Source organism: Manis pentadactyla, chromosome 5, assembly GCF_030020395.1.
Source record: "Manis pentadactyla isolate mManPen7 chromosome 5, mManPen7.hap1, whole genome shotgun sequence".
NCBI lineage: Eukaryota > Metazoa > Chordata > Mammalia > Pholidota > Manidae > Manis > Manis pentadactyla.
Window position 1 is genome coordinate 138,832,550 of NC_080023.1, and position 27,130 is coordinate 138,859,679.

The following is a 27,130-nucleotide window of genomic DNA, read 5'->3' on the forward strand; positions in this document are numbered from 1 at the left end:
TTCACCAAAGAGACAATAAATGGAAATTAAACCAATAAGATCTTCTTGCTGGTAGAATGTGGATGTGAAGCATTTAGAGAGAACCAACAATTGGAAGACTATAAATTGAGGGACATAGAAAAGCTTGTCGACAGAATCTATGAGACAGAGGAAGCCATTGGTCAGTAGAAGCTATGGTGACCCATGAAGAAAAGAAGTGGGCAGTTCAAGGTCAGTCAGTAGCAACTGGAAGAGAAGAAACAGAAACAGGGAAGAGCTTATAATTTGGTTGGGGAGACAGACATTGCATCCACAGAAATGGATGTAAAATTTCAACTCTAATGCATAATGCTTCATAGTGCTATAAGAGCCCATGTTAAAAAGATTGAACTAAGTCTGAGAAGTAGATAAATAATGAGTGAGCTGAGATCTGAAGGATGGACATGTTAATCAGGTAAAGAACCAGAGGAGAGCATTCCAGGCACCCAAAACCAGATTCAATGGTCCTATGGTTTGTAGAATAACAGTGTTTGAGAACCAGGCAAGATGTGGTTGAGTGTGGGGCAAGAGGAGGCTGGAATGGTGGGTAGACTGCATAAAAAAAAAGAAGGAAAGGGACTGAAGAATGCACCATTGAATGGTTGGGAAAAGGAGAATGAATTTAAAGGGAGACAAACAGGAGCAATCAGGGAGGGAGAAGATACATCAGGAGATGAAATAGTGTTCATTGGGCTTATCAATGTGACAGTCAGTCATCCTTTACTTTGGGGTCCCTGCCTGGGGCTTTGCTTTTGAAGAAATAGGTAGTTGTTAGTACAGTTTACTTTAATTCAGGTAAGCTTTTATTTCCCCATCCACTTCCTTCAAAAAAAAGATAAGCCCTATCCCCTCAAATTCCAGATTTTCAACCTGAATACAAGTAAGGGATTCAGAGAGGAACCATTTATACAAATTTTGTTGCATAGACATAGATAGCTTTTTTGTTGCTTCAAGATATAATTGTTTTGTAACATGCTAACGTGTCCTTTGGAAACTTATATGTGTACAGAGGGCAACCTATTTGAAGGACAGAACTAGAAATTAGAAAGGAGAATGTTTGTCTTTACTTTAAAACAAATTTCATCCATACATTGAGACTGTGTTTAGGGAGATGAGAGTACAAGGGATTAAGGACAGGAGAAGATAAAGAGGGGCTGGAGTAAGACTTGTTTTAAAGAAGGTGACTCACATGAAGGCACAGTTATACATCTCAGTGACTAAAATGTATTCCATATGGCCTGCTGCCTTGTGTATTCAGTACTTTTATAGATCATTAACTGCACAATGAATGGATGACTTCATCAGCCTGGGTCTGACGATTCCTAAATGATCCCCTTCAAAGACTAGGAGGATTTCCTGGTCTGGAAATGCTTGAATGACTTAAATTGCTTTTCCCAATGGCATTATCTTTGCATTTGCCGATAATGACTCATCTATCATTGGGCTGCCCGGCTACTTAATCAGGCCTGTTTGTCTCCTCTGCCTTGATTAACCCAAGTAACTGGATCATCAGCTGATGTCATCACTTTACTGCTTCTAGATTCTTTGGAGAGTTGACCAAATAGATCAGACAATTGACCCCAGGGGTAGATGACTCTTATGAACTGAACATTTTACTCCTGCCCTGTCTTTCCCGTATCTGACCCATGGAGCACAGCATGCTCACTAGCCATTATGACACACTTCGTGGCCACCATGTTTTTTCAGGCAGGTCACTGTACATGCTTTGAGGTCTTCTGAGGTGGCCAAGATACAGCTCCTTTCAATTACTCTATTTCTCACTCTTTAAAATTGGAAACATTCTCTCACTCTTGGGGGGCCTGGGGGCAGAGAGGAATTTGTTTGTATGAAATGCTACTCATCTAGACAGGATGTGGGTGATTTTATTAATGATATGCTTTGAGATCCTTGTTTGAAGAGTGCTCTGTAAAAGCAGAAAGACTGTTCAGCACCTGTACTTTTGTACAGGGATGGTCATACTGTTTTGGCATGAGTCTGGGCATGACAGTCATATCCCCTTCCTAACACTCAAAGTCCCTAGTTAAATAGTTTCTGATCCTTCTTCCACATACGACACAGAAGACCAGGAATGTTCCTGCTTAGATAAACAAACAAATGAGCTGATCTCTTCAATAGGATTCTAGAGAGTTCATACAAGTGTTTATTTTGCTATATTCTAGGTTCTCTGGAAAAGGAATAGCCTTTGGGGTGAAATGGACTAGAAACCACACTCCACCTGGACAACTTAAGGTTTTGAAAGCTCAGTTTTACTTGCAAAATAGAGATAAATGTTTATCTCACCAGAAGATTAGGAGAAATAAAGGGGTTGATGCAGGAAAGTGCTTAACACTGTACCTGGCATGCAATAGGTGCTTGAAAAATGAATTACCTTTCTCCATGGGGTAATAGTTTGTAGTGGTCTCAGTGGCACCTCAGAATCATCTGGGAAACTTGGGAAAACCCCATGCCCAGACAGCACCCCAGACCAATTAAATCAGGATATCTGGGGATGGGACCAGGCATAAGGGCTGGTTTTCACAATGTGCAGCTACGGAGACACAGATGGCTTAGAAATAGCTGCCTGCACCAGTCTGAGCCTGAGGCCATGCACAGCTGTGTCAGGTGCCCGATTGTGTCCTGGCTGAGTCATGCTCCTTGGATGGATGCGGAAAATCAAAGATGGGCATATGTTGTAACATCTTGTTTGGAATGATCACATCCCAGAAGTTACTGAGTACATGGGAGCTTGGATAGCATGTTTTGTGGGGAACACCTGTTCCCCTGATAGCTACTTGCTCCAAAGTGCTTCCTCAAATCAACCCCTCACCAATCTCACCCCTTTCATGAGCCTGAATAGAGTCATGGATGAACTCATCGAGGCAGATGGCCTGTATGTTGCCATTGCATCCATTCAGGTTTCTAGCTCTGCCGACTTGAGGTATGGATAGGTTAACAGAGGCCGTGAATACTTTAACCTTCTCTCCAATGCTGTTAAAACAAAAACAGCTGGGGCAGGGGAAGGAAAACAAATAAAATACAAAGCATCCCACTACAAAGCTTTGCAGTCCCCTAATAAAAACAATCGTCTGTGGAGTTTCCAAAAATATGTTTGGGACAACTCAATCTCTAAAGGACTAGAAGGAATTGTAAGCAATGGGGACTTCCAAAATGACCTGTCAAAAGTTACAGAAGGAAAATTTCTTCTCTCTTGAACCATTGGCATGCCAAAAAAGAGAAAGGCATTTCCCCTGTACGACTAAGTAAAGAGGCATATTTGTATACCAACTCCGGCCCCACTCTCTATTTTCTATAGACTTTGCAACAGAGGAAACATGAATGTGCCCAGATACCATGGGGAACTTATTTTACTATTTCCCAGGCCTACGAGTGTGCATACAGAAATCCACATTGCTCTCTCCTAAAATTATTCAGCACATCACCATGCTTAGAATACAGATTACACAGCCTCTAACATGCTACTAGACAGCATCACTTGGAAAATGTGGTTCTTTTCTTTAGAGATGAGAGGACTCCATTTCTCACAATTTAAGAAGTCAATTTTTCTGAAAAACCAAATTGATATTTAAGAATGCCTGCAGTGGTCTAAGAAGGCCTAATTGCCCTGCCTCTTCCCCTTCTTAAGAGTCTGCCTGTTCACCCTTGGCTTCCCCCGCCAGCTTGGGGAGGGGGCGGAAGGTACTGGGGAGAGACCTTGGAGTAAAGTTTCAACGTGGCAGCAGGAGCCCAGCGTCTGTTATTTTAAGCTCTGGACACCAGACAGTACATTTTGTTTGCAACACACTCAGGGGCAGAGAGATCTCAGTAAAGATCAAGAGGCTACATAGAGGCAAGAATCATAAGAATGGCATTAGCAGTGACAAGCTTCCCAGTGGGATGGAGAAAACAGTATTTGGAGTGGTTTGCTGGGAGGAAGGCACATTTTTATCAGGCACTGAAGCTCTCCCTTTTGATGTCCAGATTCCAAGGTTACAGCATGTTTTATGGTCACGGACACATGTTCCAAGGACTCTCCAGGCCACTCAGTCTTCCCTGGGGAATGCGTGCAGGAGCAGGCTTCAAGAGTGAACATCAGTCTTCACTGCCTGATTTCAAGGGCCCTGGGAAGATGCCACTACAGTGCGTCCACCTCCTCACCCGCACTGTAATGCACCAGCCAGGGTTTAATCCACAAGGAGGGGTTGAATGGACATTTCATGTGCACCTATTATAAGCCAGGAACTGTGTTTGCAGCCCCCCTTCACAGATGAAAAAACTGAGGCTAGAAGATCATTAATATATTAGCCAAGCCTATCAAAGTCTGCTTTTTAGAAAGATGCTGGTAAACTTATTCCTGATGAGGTGTGAATTCCATCTTTCATGGATTCATGTGTTTCACAGAGGTAAAAGCGCTCACTATGTTCAGGAGCTGGGCCAGCTGCTAAGGAGGAGTAGAAGGTTAAGTAATTCTGAGGCTATTTGGAAAGAAATGCTCTAATAGCACAGAGCAGATAGCAAATAATACACAATAAAGAGGAAAGGACATAGATACAGAGTTAGCAGGCTTTTTCACAGAGCAGTGCTTCATGAACACTTATAGACTGATAGATAAGATTTAATGTTAATTTGTATGTAAATAGAGAGCGGTGTCTTGGCAAGTGACTAAGTATGGAATTTTACACATTAAATGGGGGTAATTTGGGAGGTTAAGGGTCTTTTGGGAACCTTGCAAATCAGTAATTCTTTAACAATGGAAAAGACCAGAGTCATCTGGGAATATTTTTTTCTAGGACATGTGCAGTAAAACCTCCTCTGTAGGGACTGCTCCAGAAGGACTAGCATGCACCTTTTAGAAAAACACCTGGGTAAATATGGTGTGCGAGTCCAGTTAAGAAGCACACTTGAAGTTATAAATTATTCTGTGGCTGTTGGTTCTACAAAGATAGTAGAACTGATTTTAACTGAAGACACCAGAAAGCAATTTTGTCTCCCAAGTATTTTTGCGCTTGATCAACAGATCTGTGTCAGGTTCCATCTAGTACTTCCTTTTTTCTATGAAGATGAGCAAATCACTCAGTCCCCAAGCCTTAATTTACTGATCTGTTAAATGGGGATGATGACCATAGCTGCTCTATGTATTTTCCAGGACTCTGGGGAGGATGCTGTTTTGTAGCTGCTGTGTTCCGTGGAGGATTAAAATATTGCATATCTACTATTTTCAAGGAGCTCATAGACTAGAAAGATTCATGTAATGATAACACAAGGTAGAAAATCAGATGTTCCATGAAAGAAATGTTCTGGGAGTTTGGAGCAAAGACCTGGAAGGTGGTCAGTTAACATCTTGTGCATGGAAATGTGGAGGTGGGAGCACTGGGGAAATGGGTGGCTCGCTGGCCTAGATCATATGGATACAGTCATGAGGAAGGTCAGTGGAGTCGCACCACTGAGAGGTGTGAATGCCACCCTAAGGCTGGGAATTCGGGGTAAGAGGCAGCTGTGGTAGCATCAGGATCAGGAAGCCACGTTCTGAAGGATTTAGGGGGAGGGTGTTCATAGTGTGTACTGCCTGTGTGAAGGCAGGGAGGCGAGGGAGGGTAGGAAGCCAGAGAGGCAGCAAATGTCTGAAGCAGGTGATGAGATGTGTGAGAAACTGTTCTGATTTGTGGCAAGAAGACAAAGAAGTCAGCAAAGGGCAGGCCTGGGGCCGAGTAACTGTGTTAACTGGGTCCCCTGGAAGGGCTGTGAGAAACAGTGCAAGTGAAATAAGCTCCATCCAAAGCAGCCACCTAACATGCCTCAAACCTCTGGTTTTCCGAGTGTCCACTGGGCACCTCAGCTGGCAGCTGGAAAGGAAGAAGGACCTCACTCCTGCAGCCCCAAAGAACTGGAGTCTGCCACAACTCTGTGAGAGTGCGACGGGAGCCTGAGCTCCAGAAAAGAGGGCAGCTGCTGACACCTTGATTCCAGCCTGTGAGAGCCTGAGCAGAGGACACTGTGCCCAGACTCCAGACTGTGAGAGAATAAGTGGCGTTGCTTTAAGCTGCTAAGTTTGTGTAATTTGTTATGCAGAAATAGAAAACTAATACATTCTCTTTAGCCCGGAGCACACACTGGCCTCTCCAGGCACAAATCCACCTGCTTAATCCTCCCCAGCTGTGGCTGGTAGGGTAGCTGGTTTTCTCCATAAACATCTCCAGACAAGTGTGGGCTAAGGTACGGCACCCGTTTGCATTTGGGGCTTGGCTGCTTAGCTGAAAATGAACCAGGGATGGGAAAAACAAAGAGCAATGTGGACCAGCAGCTCCCCTGCACCCTCAAAGATCCGCTACAGCTGGAATCAGGTTCTTCCCTCCTCCAGTTGTACTGAACCAGCGTGAAATTCCATGCGCATTACATCACCACTCCCGGTCCAGAGTCCATCCGCCCAGCGGTCACCCAAGTGAAGAGGATGCTTCCCCAAGACTCATGGTGTAAAAGGATATCTTGTTTGTAGGATGGGTGGAAGGAAGTGGCCACATTATCCTTTTGCCCCAGTATCACTGAAAAGACAAACATTCCCATTACACTCTTGCTAGGAAATTTTTTAAGGCCACAGGCAAGTGCGGAATTTACTGAGCTGTCATAAAATTCACCCTTAGCTAACTCTTAAGGTGAAATAAATGAAGGGGAAGAAGGTGTAGAACATTTTGCAAGCCATTTCTGCAAGACCAGACTTTCCCTCCTAGCTAGGGTTCAATTTGCTGGCTAATTCTGTTTACTGGATAAACCCAGGTTATTTTACAGGCATACGAGCAACAATAGGGCAGAAAGGCAATGCCTGTCTCTTTGCTGGCTAAGGCCAACCTTAGGTCCGCACACACAAACCAGGTAGGACTTTCCTGCCCCCCCCCAGCACAGGTGATTAATCATGCACCGAGGCAGCCCCTCAGTTGAAAGCCAGCAGAGCGTAGCGCCAGCCATCTGTTTTGTATTAGCTATCACTGAAATGCCAGTGGCCTGAAACCATTTAGAAAACACAGCGCTCCATGCCCTGTGTCTCTTTCTCTGCCTCTCTCTGTCTCCAGCTGGTAACCAAGTGGCAAATATATTTAGGAAGCAGCAGGCAGATAGTTCCTCCCTCAACAATGCCAACATGGCACATCCAGGTGGGATTCTCTGGGGACTTCCCTTGCGCTCATTAAGGCACTTCAGAGGGACAGAAATAACAATCCATTGCTGGATTTGAGGGGAGAAAAGACATTGCAGGAAGCCAGTTTTGTATTCGCTGAACTCTCTGCCAAGGTAGATGCTGTGAAACGTGAGACGACCTTTTAAAACCCCGTATCTAATTATCATAGCGTCTCCGTCCTAGTCTCCCGCCCATTTTGGTTTTCACTGACCCTTCCTCTGAGAAGGAGGCAGAATTCCAGGTGAAGAGTAAATTAGCAAGAACAGCCGCAGGATAAGCTTGCTGGTGCAGATGGATTAGTGTAGTTTGCAGTCCTACACAGCTTGCACTGAAGAAAAGCAACATCTTATGAGAAAAGCTTGTGGGTATATCTCATGTCAAACATAAACAGTAGGAAAGGGAGAAAATTCTGCTCTTGAGAGTGAATTGCTGTCACCCAATATACTCCCCTTTTCCTGCCTTCAAAGCTCTAAATCTTCCCAGATAGTCACTCCCATTTTTTAAACCTATCAAACTCAAGTGTTAAAATATGTGTGCCCTTTTTTAGGGACAAGAGCAAAGGTCCAAGGTCACAGCTGGAAGGTGCCGGTGCCACTTTCTCCAAGTCCGTGTGGGGTTAGAGGCAGGGTCAATACATCACCCACCAATCTCGTGATGAAACTTCACAATGATCCGGATGAGTGAAATAATCCATGCAAAAGGAGGCATGGTCCTATTTTCCAGTTTGAATGAATTGTAAATCTCAGTTTTTTCCTTTATCCTTACATTTTCTTTCCAGAGACTAAAGAAAATGATGACAGTTCATATATTAATCAAGTGACTGAAAGACCTTGACATTTTATTCAACTCTTTCTCTTGATAATTGAATAAAAAACAGAATTTAAGGCTTCAGAATTGAAAACAATTCCCAGCTATCTGGAGTGAACTTGTCCACATAAACACAACTGTAGAAGCAAATGGCTTCTCGTGCTTCTTCCCAAAGTAGATGAAATGCATAAAATGCTGTTCAGCAGGATCTTATTTTCATATGAACTCAGTTTTCGTATGAAGTCTCTAGTCTTATTTTTCTGCCTTGGCTCCGAATTCAGTCTTCTCTTGTGACTGGCTCCTTTGACAGGTCAAGTGCTGGATGCTGGTGATGGATGTCACAGGGCAGTCCTTGTTCAAGTTCCTTAACCATCTTTTGGTCCCCCAAAAACCCATGGGTGGCTGAGGGGGGGATTTGGGGGTGACACAAAATAAACCCATCCATTTTAGATACCTAGCCTAAACATCCATGTTTGAAAATTGCATGTGTTAAATTGCAATTTAAAATTTTCTGATAATGATGCAATTTACAGTTTTCTGTCTCATCATATCCTTCCAAGAAAATTATCCTGAATGTCTGAGAGTGTTACTATTTCTAAGATTTACATTCTCTCCCATTCTGGCCTGACTTTCGAAGCTATTCCAATTTCATGGCATTTTAATTTCTTGTAGGGAAGCATGTTCTGCCTCTAAAAAGCACACAGCACTGGGGAATTTAGCAACATAATAATAATAATGATCTCTGTATCTGCCATGGCTTGGGCTTAGGTTCTGTCCAAAAGAAGCAGAAATGGTGGTGGCAAAATCCAGACTAGAAGCCTTGAGAGGCTTTATGAAAGGAAAAGAGATTCATCTTCAGACCTGTGGACTTTTTCTCTTTTTTCTTATCTACTTTTATTCCAAACCAGGTCAAGAGTTTATTTACTAACTCAATAGGGAAAGACTGGTAAACTGTCTAAAATTTTCAGTGTCTCCCTGCAGTGTATATCCATCAGAAAGTCAGGGGAAGAATGTTCTGGACTGAGGGTAAGTACAGTGCAAAAGACTGGCTAGTTGTTCACCAAACCCATTTCCTTCTCCTAGGCAGGCAATTAACTTCATTTCCCAGGCTTCTGTGTGGTTAGGCAAGGTCATGTGACTGAGTTATGGCTAGTAGAATCTGGGCAGAAATTATATGTGCCTTTTCAGTATGGCCCATGAGAAAATCATACACACGATCCTCTATGCTCCTTACCCCTTGGTGGCAAACTTGGAAGCCATATGTTGAAGCTGGAGGAACTACAAGATGGAAAGAGGCTGAGTTCCTGGAAAAGCACCATCTGCCTCACAAGAAGACCCATTTTGGACTTTATATGACCAAAAATCAAATTTCTATTATGTTAAGCTACTGCTATGATAGGGCTTGTCTGTTGCAACAACTAATTTACCTTAACTAATACTGGTCTTATAAAGAAAGATACCATGAAAACTTTCAAGAATTCAAAATCCCAATGCCTTTTTCTTTTTTTTCCATGGGCTATGTGGTATAAAGGGAAACCATAATTTTTATGCAAGAGTTTTAGTTTCTCAACCTCTCCTTACTAGTCGCCAAGTAATAAAAACATGAAGTTTCTTGATTAAAAAAAGATCCTATGTGGAAATCACTCAGATGAGGGAGGAGAGGGAGGGGAGGGAGAGAGTTCTTTCTAGCATACCTTACTGGAAAATGCCACTTGGATGCTTAAAAATCAACCTACTCTCTCTATTTTAGAAATGTATTTCAACTCGGACAGAGAGGATTAGCTGGTGCCCTGTCCTTGCTGATTATTACTGTGGAAAAATAAGTCAAATGCACTTTTGAGCTTTGGATGATGCCCTCCTAGGAAATCTTAAGTGAGGAATTCAGCTAACTGCTTGTATAATTAAAGGGAAAACTCAATTTTTGCTTCTGCTATTTGAGTAGAACTGGCCTGAATTACCCAGCATACCTCTATATTGGATGGTGTCTAGGCAAAGCCTTAGTATATGCAATACAGAAAACCATTTATTTATCAAAAGAATAGAAAAGGAACTCTAGATTTTGGCCCATACCAAGGAAGTGACTATAACTTCAGTACTTGAACCCAAATAATTCTAGAGGTTACCTCTAAAGAAATGATATTTTAATTGTTTATAGATAGTGATTAGATTCCAAGCCTTATCTAGGAAATCCGCTTAGCCCCAAGTCCAGCCATTCAGTATTCATTCATTCACCTATTTGATGCTTAAGGCACAATTCATTAACCAATCACACCTATTTCGAGGGCTGGGCTAGGGGTGTGTGACTAAAATAGTAGGAGCAAAACATTGCAGGAGACAGAGTAGAGAAGGATTATTTCCTGGCTGCAGCCATTGAGTTAGGGCTTAGGAGGTTGAGCAGGGGTGTAGGAGATGAAGAATAGTGGGTTGTGGGGAGAAATGAGGGTATTCCAGATAGAGGAAATACCACGAGCATGCAGAAGGGAAGTAACAGTGCTTGGTGAATAGTTGATGGGACATTGCCAAAGTTTACACTGAGTGGGACCATTCATTCAGTCAACGTACACAGCTACACAGCTGGGGACAGCATGCCTTTCCCCATGGCATTTGTATTCTCCTGGGGGAGACGGACAATAGCCAATACATAATAGCAAGTACATAATTCCAGGTGATAATAAGTTCTATGAATAAAAATGGTGCAGAATAAGGGGGCAGATAGAGCAGCCCACAAGGAAGGAGGTGATATTTTAGAAATGGTGGTGAGGGAAGGTCCCTCTGGGTTCTTGGCTTGAATTAGAAGGATCACTCCAACATGAACCTCCATTCCAAGAAGTCTGGTTCTGAGCCTGTTCTGAAAGATTGTTCTGGAGTAGCAGAAAGCACAAGGCATTTGCATCTGGAGTCAGGAGCAAAGAATGTCTTATGTGGTGGTCAAGGAGTCAAAAGTGAGCAAAGGGGTCAAACTTCTGGGGAATCAGAGACCCAGAGACCCACTAGTTGTGTGTTTGACTTTGTAGAGAGATATTCCGTTTGGGGGGGCTAAGAAAAATTTTATCACTGACAATTGTTGACTTAGTTGTGTTTTTACATATTTGAACTTGTTCAGCTAATAAAATATACGCCTCTTTTTCCAATGATTGTTCTTTGTTGTATAGAAACCAGTTGTTAGCTCTTCAGATGTTCTCAGTGAATGGAACCAGGGATGTTGCAATGAAGAACTCCATTGAAGAATACCCCATTTTAACTTTAGAACAGGCAATGTCACCATAAAAGAACTACATGTGAATTTAAAAACCATTGTCTCCCCAGTTCAGGAATGGGGAGCCTCTCTCTCCCAGGGGCTGATACTCAGAGAAAGAAAGAAGCGCCATCTAATTAGCTGAGAACCTTCATTCCCCAGTCTTGCTGAAGCCTCACGGGAAGTGCAGAATTTTATGGCCAAGGTAACAACTTCTTTGCAGATGGAATGGTTTGAATACTTCCCAAGTCATGCAAAAAACAGAACCTCAGAGAGATTCAGTGTGAAGAGGCCCTCTATTGGGGATCATGTCTATTTAATATTTCCTTCTCAGATCTTGGGCTGATCACAGGTTTGATTATCTAAAGAGCAAAGGAAGCCCAGCTTGAGAAAGAACTCCTTGTACCAGCTGGGGTATTTAGCCCTAATTTGCAGACTCAGTTTCCCCATCCTCTTATTGGTATGATTGCTGAAGTTCACTGAAACCTAGACTTATACACTCTAATAGGCTTGGTCAGCTTTATCTCCATATTGAAAGTGAAGAATTATCTGGAAAATAGCTAAGCTTGATTGGTAATAGCTAAGATGATTGAGGAAGGATATTAGTAATATTGTGACTATTTGTGTCATCTTTTTGGAGCAATAACCCCTGCACACTACATTCAGAAAACATATAAATTAGAAAGCTAAAACACCCTATTGTTCTATCCTGTCAAATTCCTATAGTTTTGAGTATGCTGCATAGCTAATTTCCTTATTTTCAGGAAAAACACAATTCATTATTTCATCTTAGTTTTTCCTTTAGTTTTTTTTTCTGTGCACACAATATCCAGACACATCTCCCCTGTAACCCAGAAACTCATTCTGTTTGAGGGCAAAGAGGGACACATATGACTTTGAAGAGAAATAAAGAATTCTATTTTCTTAACTATAGTTTAAGCATAGGAGATTTTATTAGCAGTGATGCAGGTGTCTTCTACTAGAATTGGACATTATACATTAGGAATTGGAATTCTGTATTTTCTTTTGTAAGTAAATTTCCACTACTGTTTTCCTTTCTAGGGACACCCTGGCCACTCTGTTATAAGCATCAAAGCAAAGTGGTGGAAAAATGGAAGATCGTATCATGAGAAGTCTTGAAGACCTGTGGTCTGGACTTTACACTGGACAGTCTGGCCTTTACAGTAAGATAGGATGCTTTAAAGGGTTCTGCATGGATGGTTATTCTGAGTCATATATATATTTTAAGATAGTATTGGTTTCTGAATGGAAAGCAAGTTGTAAAAAGGCAAGGGCAGAAGTGGAGAGAATATTCAGGGAGCTACTCCAGTAATCTAGGTGCAAGCAGACAGAGGTAGTGGTGGAGCTGGTGAGAAGGGAGAAGTGTAGGTGTGAGGTCTGAGAGAAAGGGAGAATTCCAGGATGAGTAAAAGCTATTGGAGAATTTGGAGAAGGAAAGGAAGAAAGCAGATGATTTTGAAATAACAGTAACTGCTAATCTGTCTTGAGAATTTCCTACACATCAAACACCGTGTTAAGTTCATTGGCTAGATCACATTGTTGAATCTCGCATACAACCCCCATTTACAACGCAGGGACTGAGGCTGAGAGAGGGTAAGCAGCCTGCTGGTCATGGAGCAAATGACATGCTGTGGGCTGGGCCCCCACCGTATCTGGCTGCAGAGCACACATCCTTCAGCCTCCACGAGGTACAACCTCTTATTTTCTCTCAGATGAAAAGTTACCCAGAGTTGGGGAAAGGGAGTGTGGGGAAGGAGGGCCCACAGCGGGAGTTCAAAAAGAATGTTGACTGATGAATTGGAAATTATGCATCAAAGATTTAAATAAATTATAATAAAACAACTATTGCTAATGCTCTCTTTAGGAGAGTTGTTGGCATGGTTTGGGGCTCAGTCTCCAGTGGCAGCTTGTGTTATGTGTAGATGACAAAAATGAGTGAGCTATGATCTTTCTGGGCCTCCTCAAAAGTAATGTCAATCACTGAGGGATCCTGAACACTGAGTGGCCCCTTCAGCCACTGTGTGGAACCAATTCCTGGCTCTCAGTGCCATGAGATAAACATCCTCTTGACCTTGTTTAGCATTAACATGGACCTGAAATCAAGTAGGGGATGAGATGGAAGTTGAGTCATGACATATTTATTAAGCCGAGCACTGGGTTTGGTGATCACTAAATTAAATCAAGAAACATTTCTTGCCCTTATGGGGCTTACAGGATTGGTTTGGCTGGTGGACCGCCCAACACCCATTAGGTTGGAGAAACCAAATGTCCACTTTGGTCTCCTCGAGCTGCACCGGGTGACAGGCCAGGAGAGTAAAAGAGCCCCGGTGCGGGAGGGACGCATGCGCGGCAGCAGCTCCCACCGCCGTGTGTATTAGCTCCCAGAGCAGCCGAGCTGCGGAGCGAAGGTGACTGTGCATAAACATCATTTCACCAGGGCTACTATTTCATCTTTGAACCTTGGCTTCAAAGGAACACTGACCTTATTCCCGTAGCCTGCCTTTGAAGCGTACGGCTTTGCATTGCAGATTAAAGTGAAGACATTCATCAAGGAACAGATCTGGCCAACCGCTCCCCAAACTCAACCCGAAACAAAGCCTTGAAAGGCTCCGATCACAGCCGCCGCAGAGCGGGCTGAGGACGAAGCCTCAGAGTTGGGCTCTTACCCTCAGATCCTGAAAGGCGGCTCTGGCACCACACAGTGCATCCCTTTGAGCCTTGGGTAACATTCCCCTGCGAGTCGGTCTATCGCAGTGGAAAGGGGCGAGGTAATGCAATAGTTCCAACCTGTCCTGTTCATTTTATTTAAAGCAGGCATTGTCATAAACGAGGCCAGCACGATCACTCACTGTGAACCTTTGAATTCTTCAAAAGATGTGTCAGGCAGAACCATCTGAAACTTGGCTGATGTTTCTGTCAATTTTCTTTTTTACTGTTTTCTCTTTGTTCCTGCCTTTGAAAAGAAATTGTCCTATCTTCCTCTCTGGTTCTCTTATCTTGGTTTCAAGAAAACAGACTACACATAGCCTTCTCATTTGTTTATTTCTTTTCTCTCTTAAAATGGCAAGAGGAGTAAAGTGAGAAACTTCCAGAGGCTAAAAGTAACCACCAACGAATTCTTTAATTGTAAGGCTAAGAAAGAGAACCAAGGGAGCTGTCTTCCCTTCAGAAGAAGAAAAACTGATGATAGGTTACTATCAAAAGACAAATGATCATAACTTTTCAATGTAATTTCTCTGCAGATTTTCAACTGTGATTGAATAAATGGACTGGGTTCTCTCAGTGATGAAGTGGTAAACCAATCCAGAGGAAAGACATGAGTGTCAACTTGGGTTCATGTAAATTAACTGATTCTGATAGTACATATATTAAAAGCTTTAAGAAATCAGTGATCCTAATTGAGACATAGACTAATTTCAGAATAATTTTTTCCTAGTTATTTATTTTTAAAAGAAGACCAAAGGATAATTCTGGTCATTGTAGGAAAATCCATTTAACTTGCATTTTAGCTGAAATCTCAGATAATTGTTTTGCAATATGAATGCATGAAGTTCAAGAAGATCATTAATATGGCTTCATGAGGAGCCAGTGGTTTCAGACCAGTTTTTCCATACAACCTGATGGCTTATGTGGGAATGGATACAGTCCTATTTCTAGCTTCAGTTTTGAAAGGTTGAAAGATATCTGCTTACTTATATCCATACCCCTGCCTTTTAATTTACCACCACCCCAAATTTGGGTGTGGCCATGTGCCTAGTTTTGCCCAATGGACTATAAAGGTGGTAAGTGTCACTTCCAGACCAATGTTCTCCTGTTCTCTGCTGTGGTGACCATGGGGGCCACACGATAAGATGGCCAAGCCTCAAGCTAGAAGTAGCCCGAATATTGTCCCCTTGGAGGAAAACTGTGAAGAGAGTTTTCTGATCTGTATTAGACATGATATGAGCAAGAAATAAACCTTGGTTCTGGTAAGCCATAGAGATTTTCAGGGTTTATTTGTTACGGTGGCATAACTTCACTTATCTTGACTAATCCATGACCTTGGAGGACATCTAGTCTTACCTCACTTCCATCATAAGAATCCTTCCTACAGCATTCCTGAAATGGGCCAACTACTTCTTAAACCCCTCAGGAATAATAGCAAATAACAGTAGCAAGCAATGATATCATGCTGACTATATAATCATTTTCAGACATAGTTTTAAGTATTTTATACATCTTACTTAACCTATTTCTTACAAAAATATCAAGTGGTCAGCATTTTCCTTATTTTACAGCTGGAGGAACTGAAGCACAGAGAAATAATTTGCTCAGGATTGAACAGATAAGTTAAGTCACTTGCCTAAGGGCACACAGCGAGTAGGTAGTATCCCAAGGGACAAATTGAGGCAGTTTTCAGTTTGTGCTCTGAAATATTGCATCATGTGTCCTCCCTAGATTGGATTTTCATTTCCTTTTCAGACTGACTATTCAACAGGAGACTGAATCATAAAACCCAAAAGACAAGGTTGGGACTTTAATGGTCCCTCAATCACTGCATTATACCTGGAGGAGCAAAATCATTTTGCAAGCCATTTTCCTGCTTTACTGAGAAGAAAAGTTCTGTCTTGGAGGTTTTCAAACCAATGTCATGGGGAGCACTAGGGCTCAGTAGAAGGGTCCCAGGGCTGTCAGTATGGAGGTAAGTGGAGACACTACTTCAACCAGCTCAGCCCTGTTTTAATCTGTTTTACGTACTAGGCTTCTGGGTAAAATTTGTATGTGAATAAAGTATTCTGCTGCTTTAATGAAATCGGAAAATGATGGATCTCTCCATACTTTTACTGGAATAGCAGGCTTGGATGGTTGCCATAAACAATGTAGGGCTTCACATCAGCTGAGAGATGGGGTGGGGAACATGGATTGCCTAGCTCAGTGACCTGTCCTGGACCCAGACTAATTTGCTACTCCCATACATGCACTCACGAGACAGCGTGGCAGCAAGAACTGTCTTAGTCATTGTTGTATCCCCACTCTGATATGTAATAGAAGCTTTATAAATAATATCTGAAAGATAGAAGCAGAGTTCTAAGAGGTTTTGATGATGCAACTTTTTAAAAAGAAGATTAAACTCATTTGGATTGAGCAGAGTAGCACACCGTGGCTCTGTCAAAGAAATGGCTGGACAGTTATAATTGTGTGTATTTTGTCATAATAGCTTCACATGGGCAGTGGTAAATTTCCCTTCCCCAACATCTGGCTGGAAAGAAAGAAATAAACAAGTGAAGAAATTAAAAAATGAATATTAAATTGACTTGTTCTCAGGGAAACCCAAGTGGCAGCCCCAAGCAAGCACAGGTATACCCACACTACTGTTCATTTTGTCATGACTGATTACACCAAGTTAACCAAATATGCTGATGACTTAAAGACATGAATTAGAAAGTTTCCTCTGCTTTAAAAAAGTGTTTGTGTGTGTGTGTGTGTGTGTGTGTGTGTTACAGCAGTTCTAGTACATTTATGTACCATGTATGATTATGTGTTGTGTACTATTTATGGCTTGATTTGTGACTTGGGCCACATTAAGGCAAAGTTGTCTATTTGAGAAGAGAGGAGACTGATGAGGCAGAAGGGACATGGAGAGAGCTCAGAGAGGAGTTCATGGGAGGCGTGCTCACTGCAGACCCTCTTACCTTGCATGGTGCCATCCAGTCCTGTGATCAATTTAATTGATCTGATGATTTGCTCTGCTATCGGGGGACTCATGGATGTAGCATAAACAGCACTATGTGAGTAAACTCGTAAATAATCCACAAGGTCCTTTAACAAAGGAGGGAAATCCAAAAAGAAGGCAAGTAAGTCTCAGTGTTGGTTGTGAGAACCACTCTAGACCCATACCCATCCATCACGGCGCAAGACATTTGAATCCTCAGTGTGGCCCAGTTTTCAACGGGCATCACCAAGCTGTTCATTTTTTTCTATCCCTTCTCCTAGTGTCTCGCTCAAAAACCTCAAAACTATGCAAAAGTGGGATGCTGAAAATTTGGAATTAAGGGTTGTAAGGGAAAACCAGATGTATAAACGAGAAATGGTTTCCCAAACTTTTGTTGAGTTCCTAGTGTGTATGAGCACTGGCTGAGTATTTAAGAGGGTCCAAAGAATACAGGATATGGTTCTTGCCCTTGAAAAGATTTTGCCCAGAGAAAAGTAAGGGTAGGAAATATGACAAAACTTGCAAACTAGTACATGCAACAGGGTTACAAGTCTGCAGAGGAAAGAGATTGGGTATTGCTAGCTGGAGAAGATAGAGAGGGCTCCAGTGAGTGAGTGGAATTAAGCCTTGGGGGATGAAGATAGATAAAGAATAAGAGAAAATTGGGGTGAGAGAGGTGGTAAATTAAACCAGAGAGTTGGGTAGAAACAGATAGGCTCTGGTTATACCTTGGGCAGTAGGGAACTATTGGAATTTTTGTGCAGTGCTATTTGGAAAAGGCTCCAGAATGGTGGTTTTCAGTGTAGGAACAATTCTTCACTTGCATGCCTGACTCCTAAGGCCAAACATAAGGTCCCAGGTAAGCCTGAAGAGAGCCCTAAGGAGCCAATAAACAAATGCCACAGTGGGGAGGGCCTCAGAGATGGCATCTGGGGGTGCCCAGCCCTGGCTTGGGCAGACCATCTGTTAGCCCACCTATGCTGGCTCATGGCCTGGAACCTTGGGGAAAGGTTAAGAGGCTGATGATGGCTCCCCCTAAAGCCCCTCACCGGCTGCATCCTCCCACCTCTGAGCCTGGGACTGCCTGGCCCTTCACGTTTCTATCACCCTGGGGGTGTGGGCTGTATGGTTATTCACAAACATTTTAAACGCTTGCAGCTCACCTTCCGCAGTGAGGAGAGTGGCCTGTCTCACAGGCGGTTGGCGCTGTGCTGCCTCTGCCCGGCCCGTGGGGATCTGGGAGCTGCGTCCTGTCCCTCCTGCCCCTCTCAGTACACCCTTCATCCCTGCTCTGGTCCCCGCATCCTTCCCCCTGGTGGCCTTTCTCTCTCTCTTTCATTTCACACTCTTCATATCTTTGTTTCTTCCCTCCCTTCCTGTCTCTTTCCTTCCCCATTTCTTTCAACTCGGATTCCCTCTCACCCCCTATGTAATCCTTTTTTCTCTCCACTTCTAAGTCTTTTCTTCCTTCCTTCCTTCCTTCCTTCCTCCCTTCCTCCCTTCCTCCCCCTTTCCTCCCTCCACCTTCCCTTCCAGCAAGTCTGTACAAGGACTTGCTCTGGGCGAGAGGGCAGAAAGGCTAGTCTCTGGCAGCCATTGTCCGCTTCCATTAAAATTAAGTTTCCGTGTATTCTTTTGTTTAGTGACTCTCCTAGAAACAGTTGGGAGCTTTACCCTATGTGAAGAGCATGTGCTGAATGATGGCCTGACTTAAGGAACTGGCCACAAGGTATCTGGGAAGTCCACTTTGGAGGGCTGGGGGTGCCCCAGAGAGAGAGAGGCCAGCACTTTCCCGGGTAGCTGCAGGCAGGCTGCCCTCCATAGCTGCAGGCTCAGCACCCCTGTGAGCAGCTCCAGGGGTTTGTTTATTCTGTTGAGAGCAGGTTCCTCCCAGTAGGATGCTGGGGAAGCCACCCGTCCCCAGGAGAGAGTGGGGATTCACGTGAACCAGGTCAGGAAAGGTCTGTTTCAAGGAGGCGGTCTGGCCTTGAAAGATGTGTGGATTTGGATAGATGCAAAGGAGGGGGGAGGCATGGACATGTGCTAAAATTAGGACTGAGGATGGCATCTTAACAGCAAAGAATGGAGGAGCCAGTGGGAGTAGAGGGAGAAACTAGTGCTTCCAAGGCAAGGTGGTGGGCAGTTGGCGCCTTGGGACAAGATCTGGAACCCAGTTGCTTGGGTCCAATTCCCAGCTCTGCCACTTACTGATACATGATTGTGACTAAGTCACTAAACCTCTCTGTGCTTAACTTATGTTCTCTGGAAAATGAGATAATAGTAATACTGACCTCAGAGTCATTATGACAATTACATGAGTTAATACATATAGGGTGCCCCAAAGAGTGCCTGGAACATAGTGAAAACCCCATGTGGTTGGCAAATATTGTTAATGGATTGTCAACTCAGAGATTCTTAGACCTGGGAGGAGAGCAAAATACAGAAACACCTTGGAGTGTCACTTTCCCAGCTGCGTCATTTTGCAGAGGGTAATGTTCTAAGGTTTTACAACTACACATTGGTAGACCCAGACATCAAACTGAAGATTTTCAGCCCAGTTCTTTCTCTTTCTTTATTGGGGTGGTAATGGTAGCAGTGAAAAGAAAGGAAAAGAAAGGCATTTTAAAGACAGGAGCACCCAGACCCGCCAGACTGCATGACTCTGAGGAGGCTATGGGGCTAGAAGCTAACACCATAGCTGATGTTCATTGGCTGCTGGAGGCTCCGTTTTATGAATTTTACATGTGTTAACTCCTAACCTCACAGAGTTTGTGAGGTATGTACTATTTTTATTTCCATTTTATAGATGGGATAACTGAGTCACAGAGCCAATTGGAAAATTTTCCAACCAAAAAGTGATTGGACCACAAGGATTTGGACCCAGACAGGCTGGCTGTAGGGTCTCCACCCTCAGTCCCGCACTGTATGACTTCTCCAGAGCAGAAGAGCTGGCCTGGCGAGCAGAGGCCAGGGGAGCACAGAGAAGACTATCTTCACTTCTGCTTAACCCTGTGGTGCTTCCCCTAATCCACAGAGATTGTTCCTCTTTTTTGGGGTATCAGGGAAGCATTCACTCAAGTGCTTGTGGTACTAAACCATGGACTGAATTGCATTAGTCTCAAAATGTTTCATGTCCATTACTCTTATTTCTTCAATAACACCCAAACCTCCTTGAGAGCAGGGATGGAGTTACATGCTCCTCTTAAAATCCACAGTGTGGGTACTTAGCAGAGACTTGGAAAATACTGATGACTTCATGGAAAGCAGAGGAGTTTTAGGGACTGAGAAAGGATGGTAACATTGCCTGAAGTTCATAGCAGCCACTCAACTGCCTTCTTAGGAACAAGGGTAGTAAGATTCTTTTAGCCTTGGGTATCACTGGCAAAGATCAAATGCAGAAAACAAAGCTTCCATGATCCCCAAAGACTCTTCTCACAGTTCCCAACCCCCAATTTTCCTTCGCAAATTGAGAAGCTTCAAGAGCCAAGGTCACGTGAACTCTCAGTTCAAATAAACGCGGAATCAGTACAGTATCATCCCCTGTAACATGCAGGCCATCTCACCTACAGCCCTCTTTAGACGGAGTCTGCTTTCTCCGAGGGGCTGGGTGTGTGGATGGGGGCTAATTTTTTGCATGGTTCAGACAGTGGGCTCTTTGAGTGACTTCTGCGGAGCGTCAAGGAAAGCCTTGAGTCCCAGCTTCCGCCTCCCTCCTTTCGTTCTCCTACTGGGCTCCATGAGCCATGAATTAACAGTTGGTTTTGGTCTTTCAAGGCAAGTCTGGGTTATGTCTTCTTTCAGGGTGGGTTAGAGGTCTCCCCAACAGAAGTTTCCAAGTCCATTTGTAAGTTCAAAACCCTGATTATTTTCTCTACCCATAGGCCTGGAGTTCAAGGGCAAGGGTGGCTTTTCTGAGAAAATCAGACAGGAGGCTCTTAGAGTAAACATCTTGGCATTCATTCCATGACCCCCATTTACTTCAAAGGGCTCTTAAATGCAGCCAGGGCTGAGCACACAGGGCAGAACTGCCTTCTGCGAGAAGCCTGCCTTCATCTGGAACACAGGCTTCTGGGGTTAATGCTCACCCCAAACTTGGCTGTCCTGCCCTACTTTCCTCCCCCAGAATTCCAGCCCTGCAACCTATCAGTCAGGAAGTCCACCTTTGCTTCATTCATTTGCAAGTCTCCGGTCAGCCTGTGGAGGCTGTGAAAGCCAGTGGCTGGCACCAGGTATGCAAGAGGACTTAGGATCCATGCCTTAGAAAAACTTGGACCCTCAAAATTGGGGTCTGCAGTGTTGGCCACATCTCCTCAGCAACTGGATAAATAAAAAGAAAAAGAGTAAAGAAAACTAGCCCCATCAATTCAGACATTCTTCAAAGAAGCCATTCTTGGCATGGAACTCTGACAGGTACAGAGAAATAATTACCTGATTTTTCACCTCAAAGGTCTTGAAAGGACACAGCCCTCTGAGATGGGCTGTTCACAGATCATCTACAGAAGCTCCGAACTCAAAGTGAACAAAATAGCGACATCTCGCTAGCTCTTAAGAGACTGCCTGGTAGTTTCCCTGAGGTGGGAAGAGAAGGGTAAGGCCAGGGCAGTAAACTCCAATAAGCAGAGATGAATTTGTAGGTGACAGAAGTCTGAGGCCAAGTCAAAAATCTCTACTATCTGATTGGTATCTTCACACCAAACCAATTTTGTCTCTTCTTATTTGTGTCCAATATTTTTTCTTATATGACACATCTGGTTGCTAATGCATACAGTTCTGACCTTGACCAACTCCACAGATATTTCTAACACCTCCTAGAAACTGTTCTGGGAATAGTCTTCTCTCTATTACTAACTCTATCATTGACATTGACAAAGAGAGTTAAGAGCCAGACAGTTTTTTCTTTTTCTAGATTTTAGACCAAGTAATTTTTTTCAAATCTCAAGATAACTAAGATCCCTGTAAGCACAGTGAAGTTGCAATTATTAAGGCTTCAGAAAAATGCAAAGCCCTAGTATGCACACTTTAACTTTTTTATGGTTAATTTTGTACCTACTGGTGAGAATCCTGGATATTCTGCAGCACCCTCTAAATTGAGATATATATTGCAAAATATGCAGGAAAAAAATTTATGCTGAAACTCTGAAAACTGTACTCTACTTAAACAGATTTTTTCAAACAAAAATTATTAGCAGCTGTCCAATTCTATGTCCTATCAGTTAAAAAGCATAATTTAAGACAAACTAAAAATAAACATTCTTCATAAAGTTATTCAAAGTCCAGGGGAATAAAAGCTATGATTTAAATTCAAAGTACAGATAGCTTAAAATTAACGTAAGTTTAAAAATTAAAGGTATAGAGGAGCAGATACAAAAGTTTTGTTAACTCTGGGGCTCATTAGGTTGGAGGGAAACCACACAGTTTATCTGGGTTTATCACAGTCTCATCAGAACTACTCCAGACAGGTGTATATCTGACTGATTTTTAAATCATCAGGGAATGATAGAGGCACATTCTCAAGTAGCCTTCTATCTCCTGCTCCCCATTCCCATCTTGAAAACTGCCCGATGTTTTTTTTTGGTTTCTCATTTGCTATTTCACCGCACGGGTCTCAGCATAGGCTAGTGAGACTGTCAAACATGCTCTAGTGCTTGCTGCCATCTAGTGGTAAATTCAGAGACTGCAGAGTGATATGGAGCTGGAAGAGGAGGGCGCAGGGGAGAGTGGGAGGGTAAAGGGGTTGAGGGATCATGGGAGGGAGGAGAAATGTTGCAGCACCCGGGACCCAAGTATCCACAGAATGAGATTTTAAAGAACAAGGAAATGAATAGATGTACATACTTTTTCTGCATCCTGATGAATGCAAGTAAAAGTTTTCACAATTGCTCAGTATCTACCCCAAACGAATAGAAGTTACACAGACAAAAGCAAATACACTTTAAAAATGGTAAGCCAACTTCAGGATGGAGAGTATGAAAGAGAACCATAGTGAGCTAGTCCTGACTTCAAGCAAGTCATGAGCCTTTGTTTAAAATGGGCATCAAATGAAGGATCTCTAAGGGGAAAAAATGTGACATCTACCAAATTTGACAACATTTCAAGGATCAGCTTGCTTCAGTTTATTCAGGTGTCTTTGGTTCAGGAAACAGTTACGCTTGGTTAACAATTTTGTAGCTCAGAACTGCTAAAGTAATCACAAAGCCACAAGCTTATGCAGCAATGCAACCCGGGTAACGGACCTCCTAAATCTGAGACCCTCTGATCCTGCTGCTTTGACACTTGAGGAAAGGAGCATTTAAACTCTCACCAGATTTGGCTGAGTTCTGGAGGACCAGATCATTCCCTATGTTTTTAGCATTAGCCAGCTAATTCCCAGTGGAGGGAGGATGGAAAACCTTGCTTTGAGCTCAGCAGGAAGTAGTGCTTATTGAGGGTAAAGAACACTGAAAAGTCCAAACATTTTAAGCTTCTGTGCTTTGTATGGCAGGGTGAGTGACCACAATGAAACTATATTTTGAATCATGGGCTTTCAATGACCAGCCTGTTTTCTGCTGCATTCCCTGATTTGTCTAACTGGTTTACCAGGAGTCTGAACTCTTGTTCCTGCTGGTCACAGTAGTAAGGAATTGGGAATTTTAGGTAAGCTGTTGAGGCCACCTGGGTGCACCAGTTTGGAGTTTGTGCGCTGCTGGGCAGAGCCAACACCAACTGTCACACAGTCTCTTTGCGATGGGTGTGGGCTTGCATGAGATACCTGTCAGGATTTGGATAAAACTGTGACACAATAGGACAGACAACTGGCTCCTTTAACCCTCAGACCCAGGTTTGAATATTTTATTTTATTTTCCCCTGTCCCTTCCCTCTTCTTTTTAGTTTCTTTATAAGATTTTTGGTTTACATTGGCATCACTCATGGTGATACTGGCATTACAATGACAGGGATCACACTCACTACCAGTCTGATCCCTTCAGAATTTAATTAAATCACGTAGGTAAGATATCTGAGGATGATGTGATTTGATATGTGGCTTGTTCAAAATTAGGGGAGAGAATTGTTTTGCAGAGAAAAGCTCTTAAAAGGACCTTTCTGATCTTGCTATAATTTTGATTAAAACTCTTAAATCCCACAACTTACAGGGTCAACCTCCATAATACCTGGCCTTTTCCCACTTGTGGCTATTACCTGCTTCAAACCCCAAACTACTTACAGCTGTGTAACATTCCCTTATCCTTTCTGTGACTTGGTATACGTTTAGTTCCTCTCTCTGAAATATAATGCCCCCACCCCTCCACATTTGCCTGCTAGAATGACATTCATTCTAAGACTTCTTAGACATACTATTCTGCAGTTAATCATCCTTTTATTTTGTACCAAGTCTTTCCCTGGGTACTCCGCTAGTGTCTCTATTTTATTCTACAGTCCTCACTTATGCTCAGGTGATACATTCAAGACCTTCAGTGGATGCCTGAAACCACAGATAGTACTGAATCATATATATATATTATGATTAGGACTTTATTTTTTTTGAGAGGGCATCTCTCATATTTATTGATCAAATGGTTGTTAATAAATAAAATTCTGTATAGGGGACTCAATGCACAATCATTAATCAACCCCAAGCCTAATTCTCAACAGTCTCCAATATTCTGAAGCATAATGAACAAGTTCTTACATAGTGAACAAGTTCTTATATAGTGAATAAGTTCTTACATGGTGAACAGTACAAGGGCAGTCATATCACAGAAACTTTCAGTTTTGATCACGCATCATGAACTATAAACAACCAAGTCAGATATGATTATTCGTTTGATTTTTATACTTGATTTATATGTGAATCCCACATTTCTCCCTTATTATTATTATTATTATTTTTAAATAAAATGCTGAAGTGGTAGGTAGATGCAAGATAAAGGTAGAAAACATAATTTAGTGCTGTAAGAGGGCAAATGTAGATGATCAGGTCTGTGCCTATAGACTAAGTATTAATCCAAGCTAGACAAGGGCAACAAAACATCCATGGATGCAGAAGATTTCTCAAAACAGGGGGGGTGAGGTTCTAAGCCTCACCTCTGTTGATCCCCAATTTCTCACCTGATGGCCCCCCTGCGACTGTGCCTGTCTTAGGTTGTTCCTCCCTTGAGGAATCTTACCCGTCTCTGGCTAACCATTCATCTTCCGGGGCCATACAGGGAAATGTAAAGTTGGTAAGTGAGAGAGAAGCCTTATTGTTTGAAAAGGTTAGCTTTTTACTTCTTTGCAGATTTATGCCCTGTGGCTTCTATGCCCAGCATTTGTCTTGAGGTATCTTTACCACTTGGAAGAATTACGATACTTGGTAATTTTCAATATGAGTCACCAATTCTACTAAAGGGTTGTAATTAGGAAGGAAGAAGAAAAGCTATAGAAGTAGCAGATGGAAGAAAACATGGGAAGATTGATTATTTCTTTGACATATCTTCTTGTAGAGTAACATAAGCATGTACAGGTTTATATTTTTTCCTATACATACATACCTATGATCAAGATTAATTTATAAATCAGGCACAAAAGGAGATTAACAAAAACAACTAATAATACATTAGAACAATTACAAAGCATACTATAATAAAAGTAACGTGAATGTGGTCTCCTCTCTTTCAAAAACATCTCATTTGTGCTGTACTCGCTCCTCTTTTTCTTACGATGTGAGATGATAAAATGCCTCTGTGATGAGATGAAGGGAGGTGAGTGTCATACGCACTGTGATGAGGCGTTAGGCTACTAATGACCTGCGGACATCAGAACGAGCAGCGTCTGCTTCCAGACCGGGGTAACTGAAACCGTGGAAGCGAAACCGCGGATAAGGGGGGAGTAGGGAATGTGGTTCCTCATCACATGCTCCTCTACACTGCTAGAAGGTGAGCCCCTTGACATTCGGGGCCTTGCTCAGCAGTGAACCCATTGCATCTGGGCTGCAGTGATCAATCGTGGTCAAAATGCTGAACTGAACTGAAGCTCTCTGGCACCCAGGGGAGCCCTGCAGACTGTGTCCCCAGACTGTTCAGATTTTAAATAGACATAAGGAGTCCCTCTCTTACCTTTCTTCCAGCTATGTAACCTCCTGAAGCTCCAAAGCTTTTGGTGAATGTGCCCATGTACACATCAACATCTCCTGGGTCCATTCCAAAGAATTCTACAACACCCCGGCCGGTGGGACCAATGGACCCAATACTGTGAGCTTCATCTATGTAGAGGTAAGCCTTGTACTTCTTCTTTAGAGCCACGATCTGGGGCAGACGCACAATGGAACCTTCCATGCTAGGGCATAAGGAGAAATGCTTGTCACTAGTGCGTACCCTTTTGGGAAGCACTGTGGTGGTCTCCCTTTCAATACTTAGCCTTGCCCTGATGCCAGTCGGGGATGACTGGGCCATGCCATTCCTTTCTTCTTAAGGCACATTTTATTTGGCTGAGATAACCCTCTCAATCTTGTAAGGCTAATATGACATTGTTTTACTCGAAAAAATAATTTACATCCAATGGATTTAAGTGCTTGAGTTGTTATAGCTAATTTCCAAGTAAACAATTGTCTCACTGCTTTGCTGATCAATTTACTTGTTAAGCCACCTAGTGTAACTAGACTGAGCATTTGGATTCTAGGCATTTTGCTAGTTTTGATTAAATTGCTCTATGGCAATAAAAATCTTTACTAGCCTGCCTCTTTCTGTTCCTTTAGGGCAATGGTTCTCAATCTTAAGTGAACATCCAAATCTCCTGAATGTTGTTAAAACACAGATTACTGGGCCCACCCCAAGACTTTCTGGCTAGTAAATCTGCATGGGCTGAGAATTTGCATTTCTATCCAGCTTTCAGGAGAAGCCCTACTGCTGGTTGGGGACAACATTTTGAGAACCACCGCTACAGATTAACTCCTTTGTTTTAGCCCTCAGCTCTTAATTTTTCATGGAATTATAAGTTGCAAAAATATATATCATGTCCTCCAGCAAAGGAAAAAATATGAAGTACATAAATACATAAAATTAAAATTCATCTCTAGAGATGAATGGATTTAAAAGAACTGTTGACTCAAATCAGCTCTCAGAGCACTTTGTAGGCTATGTCTATACTGCACACAGTTTTGACTGAGCTGACAGGCCAGTTCTATAAAAACACACACACACTCACCATCACCACACAAAGGCACTTGTCAAACAGTTCA

General features: G+C 42.7%; 1 protein-coding gene across 4 annotated transcripts in view; it reads right to left on the reverse strand.

The window, feature by feature from the left end:
- SPTLC3 (serine palmitoyltransferase long chain base subunit 3) overlaps positions 1-27,130 on the reverse strand; it is a 169,743-nt gene that overhangs the window by 18,057 nt on the left and 124,556 nt on the right. For all 4 annotated transcript variants that reach the window (XM_057502720.1, XM_036892253.2, XM_057502722.1 and 1 more), the window contains 2 exons: positions 26,010-26,229; positions 16,919-17,045 (listed from right to left, as the gene is read on the reverse strand). In XM_057502720.1, the coding sequence (XP_057358703.1) occupies positions 16,919-17,045; positions 26,010-26,229 (347 nt within the window). The remainder of the gene's footprint in view (positions 1-16,918; positions 17,046-26,009; positions 26,230-27,130) is intronic.